The sequence below is a fragment of the Mizuhopecten yessoensis genome, unplaced genomic scaffold (assembly GCF_002113885.1).
Source record: "Mizuhopecten yessoensis strain PY_sf001 unplaced genomic scaffold, ASM211388v2 scaffold8713, whole genome shotgun sequence".
Lineage (NCBI taxonomy): Eukaryota > Metazoa > Mollusca > Bivalvia > Pectinida > Pectinidae > Mizuhopecten > Mizuhopecten yessoensis.
In genome coordinates, this window is record NW_018407684.1 from 308,405 (window position 1) to 312,808 (window position 4,404).

At 30.7% G+C, this 4,404-nt stretch overlaps 1 protein-coding gene across 1 annotated transcript in view; it reads right to left on the reverse strand.

Moving 5' to 3' along the window:
* The window catches only part of LOC110456357 (putative amine oxidase [copper-containing]), a 17,382-nt gene extending 13,246 nt beyond the window's left edge, over positions 1 to 4,136 (reverse strand). Inside the window, exons 1-2 of the mRNA XM_021507041.1 lie at positions 4,067 to 4,136; positions 3,620 to 3,682 (exon numbers count right to left, since the gene is read on the reverse strand). Coding sequence (XP_021362716.1) covers positions 3,620 to 3,661 — 42 coding nt within the window. The 5' untranslated portion in view covers positions 3,662 to 3,682; positions 4,067 to 4,136. The remainder of the gene's footprint in view (positions 1 to 3,619; positions 3,683 to 4,066) is intronic.
* Positions 4,137 to 4,404: the final 268 nt, after the last annotated feature.

The window sequence follows — 4,404 nt, forward strand, 5'->3', positions numbered from 1 at the left end:
GGATAATGTTTTGTAGTATAACCTGGTGCTAAATCTCACCCTCGGGATAATGTTTTGTAGTATAACCTGGTGCTAAATCTCACCCTATGGAAAATGTTTTGTAGTATACCCTGGTGCTAAATCTCACCCTCGGGATAATGTTTAGTAGTATAACCTGGTGCTAAATCTCACCCTCGGGATAATGTTTTGTAGTATAACCTGGTGCTAAATCTCACCCTATGGAAAATGTTTTGTAGTATACCCTGGTGCTAAATCTCACCCTCGGGATAATGTTTAGTAGTATAACCTGGTGCTAAATCTCACCCTCTGGATAATGTTTTGTAGTATAACCTGGTGCTAAATCTCACCCTCGGGATAATGTTTTGTAGTATAACCTGGTGCTAAATCTCACCAACCTTACACTTTATTTGTGATTTATTCGTGTACAACATCGAAAAGATAGATTTCATTATTATTGTCATATAAAGATGAGAGAAAAAAATCTGCGGTGCTCTTAGTTTAACTTGAATTAATGCTATACAAGTAGCCGAATGTCTTGTTATTGAAACAGAAATATAGCAATAATACATTTTAATCGGAATATTAGTTATTGCGAAAGTTCTTATAAGCTGATTTTGAAACCCCATAAAATATATTAAGAAATAATATCAAACTAAAAGTAAAGCGCCGAAACATTTAATACTAATCATTTTTCTAAATTGTATTTTACACACAAAAAAAGCTTTTCAAAATGAAATCTTATACGAAACCACTTTAATAAGTTTTAACTTTATGTTAACTTAACGAGAAAAACATATTGAAAATTTAAACAATCAGCATCTTGTCGGAAGACATTCTGAAAACCAATGGCATATCGTTGATCCGTGAGGTTATTGAAGTGATATCTGACTCCGTTAAAATGTCAATTTGATTAAGGAAGAATATATACCGCAAACACATTCGGTAACTGACGTTAAAGAAATACACATGTATCATCATGGTCATTTGGAAATCTCCATTATTGTGTCAATAATATACCAGTTGTTCTTCGCTGTTTTCAAATAACTTTGTTAATACAAACCTTATTAAGAAAACAATCTATATGTATTGTTCTATTTGCAAAATCAGTGCCAAATGTGCATGTTATAGGCTCGGAACAAGATATCGTGTTATGTTTGAACTAGGGATGTAAACATATTCTACATCTCGAATAAAATTGCCCCATGCCTCATAACCTTCCATAATAGATAGGTTCTTATAATATTTCATAGATCTACCACAACAAATAATAAGCATCTAGAGATTTTCTACCTACGCGGAAAAAATGTTTATCAAGATTTACGAACCAATGATGAATATTCAGTCAGAGTACGACCCAATTATAAATATTCAGAACGATAATCCACCCAATGAGAACCAGGAAGTCAGAAAATAACCCTAAAATAACCATCTAGTGGGAACTTTACAACCAAATATTAAACAGTTTATGAGTTTCGAAACCCATCAATCCGTATATTTTTAAACTATATATGACAACCCTGTGAAATTTTTAAACCATTTATTAATATCCGGAAATATTTTAACACTTCTTATTTATATTAAGTGCAATTTACATATTAATATGATATGTAGTGGAAAACAAATTTCTTAAAGATAAAATGTATTTTGTAAATTAATGTTTTCTATCAGGAATATGTTTTATAATAATACGTTCTATCATTTCTAACATTCGCATACGAATTAATTAATCGTTTGATTATAGTAATATCATTTTTTTTATCATTTATTAGAAAATAGAGATACTACAACTATTTATTAGTATAACATAATATTATCATTTATTAAAAATATTAACGTTAAACATACACGTGATTGGATTTTTAAAATTTGAGAAACGTCAAGATGTTTCGGAATGAGCGCTAAACCGCTCTAGCTGATAACAACCCGACTTAGCAAATACAAATGCTTATTAAGTCAGCTCGTATACACAATTATAGTAATTTAATATATTTTTTGAAAGAACTATGAAAATATAAATATAGTATTATTATATTTGAAGGAATCGCATGCATGAGGGTTTTTTATGATAAAGAATAAACATTTTTAAAAAGTATGAAAGATTGTTCCAAAAAAAACAAAAAACGATACTAATATTAGAATTCTAGATTTTCAGTCATACTTTAATTTCGTAGATAACTTTATCTCAGTATCGGTTGTACCTATTTTTTATCTTTAGCATGTTACAAATTATCTTCAGGTTTTGTAATAGTCTTAAACTGCACTCTATTCTTAACGCAGTGTGGATCGTATATGAAAAATGAAGAATAGGAATATCAATTTAGTTTGAAAAGGACATAAACATCCTGGTATTCGTCAACAAGGTTCTCAAGTCTAGAAATGTAATCGAAATATAAACAAACACAAAACAAATATTATATAACATAATTATATATATTTCTATTTTTTTTTATATCAAATTTTGTTTTTAATAATAAGAAATAAAACACTGTTCCATGAACTATCAAAGTTTTTATCTTTTTTCATTTATAATTTTTATCATTTCATTATATTTATTTCACAGTTATCAAGTAAAGAATAAAGAAGCCCACAAACCAATCCTAAACAAGACATCTGTTCTAAGTGTGTCACTACTGTACTTAAAATGATTTAATTCAACATAAACATAAAATAAACATTAGCTACACAAAATAAGCCAAGTCGTGAAAATTGAAAAGTAAATTATTACGACCACAGATGAACAACGGATATATGTTAAAGAATTATTTGTATTCAGAATAATAACGTCACTTAAACGTTTAGTTTAACGATCAAACTACATGATTGTACATGCTTGAGATACGTAATATTTAATAGCTGAATCAGAACTTAAAACTACCTAACCATGTGAATCGACGATATAAGGCAAAGGAATAAGTTTTCAAACATGCGAATCCACAAAATGAATCAAAACAATATGTTTTGAATACGTCACTATCCAAATGAGGGATGCTTGTTCTCACATGGGTACACACCTATCCAATACTAAATTGATGTCGATTTCTATCAAAGCATAAGGTATCAATTACATTTCATAAATATTAATGATTAAACTCGATATGTGATACGCTTCGATGAGCGCATTATAGAGGGAAAATAAAGAGTAAGCAATATAATGACAGGAAAGTGAAACCCATTATGATACATTTTCAATAAAAAAATAATTGGGAAATATGATAATAATAATGTTAATACACACGTATGAAATGCATTGTTTCATTCATTGATATACAACGTGTACTTACATTTAACATGTATTTAGTACAATATAAGGTACGAAAAAACATGCATTTACTTACAATGTGTATTTACGTAAACATACGTACAACAAAAGTTACGTAAAATGCGTATTTTACGTAACACGCATTTTACGTAAAACGTAATTAGGTACAACATTAGTTATGTAAAACGTGAATTCAAGTAAAACATGTATTTACGTACAAGTATTCGCATACAACATGTATTTACGTACAAGTATTCGCATACAACATGTATTTGCCAAAAACATGCATTTACGTACAATGTTTCAACCTACATGTAGATATTTTATTTACGCAAAACAGAGCGAAACATGCTGACCTACCTTAGCAAGGGTCTGACCTCTCTCTGCGTCTGCCTCAAGCATGGCTGCGGTCAGTGCAGGTCACTACAAATACACAAACACGTACGTAGATAGAGCGTATGCATTAATGAATCATTCCAGTTACGTCACACGCGTGCCCGGTCAGTTAAGTATCAATTAGTGAGGGCCGCTGATTCAATAGTTAACATCTTCTAATTATTCTAAGGTATTATCTATCTTAAGGAATCCATAACTAAATGCGCTTTCTTTTCTCTGTATTAAGTATAAATTGGTATTCCTAATAGCGTAAAATCGGTTAAAATTTTAAACAACCAAAAACCGTTAATTTCTTTGCTATTATATTACTGATATTAATTTATTTTCTCCTGCATTAACTTAAAAAAATGTATAAAAGACACGTATTTTTTCAGTAATGCTTTCAATACTTAGTCCGAAATTAATATTTACCTTTTGTTCAATATCCAGGTGAAAGTATCTTAACGTACTTAAAAGCGAACACGTGTTTCAGAGTGTTATCACTTATGATTTGGTCCAGTCTGAGGGTTCTCGCCTTTTATTTGCATCCCAGGCCTCGTGATGGATTCCGAAATCCACGTCACAAATACTATGTATTTCACAACAGAAAATCAAGCTCGGCACAGCATCATACAAAATCAGAGGCACTCAGCGAGTTTGCCATCATTCATACCTTATCAAACCCAGCTTCCGTTGTTGGTTCATATTTCTGGCAGCTTGCCGATGGAAATTGACCATTGACTACGAACACTCCCGCCTACTACTACGCA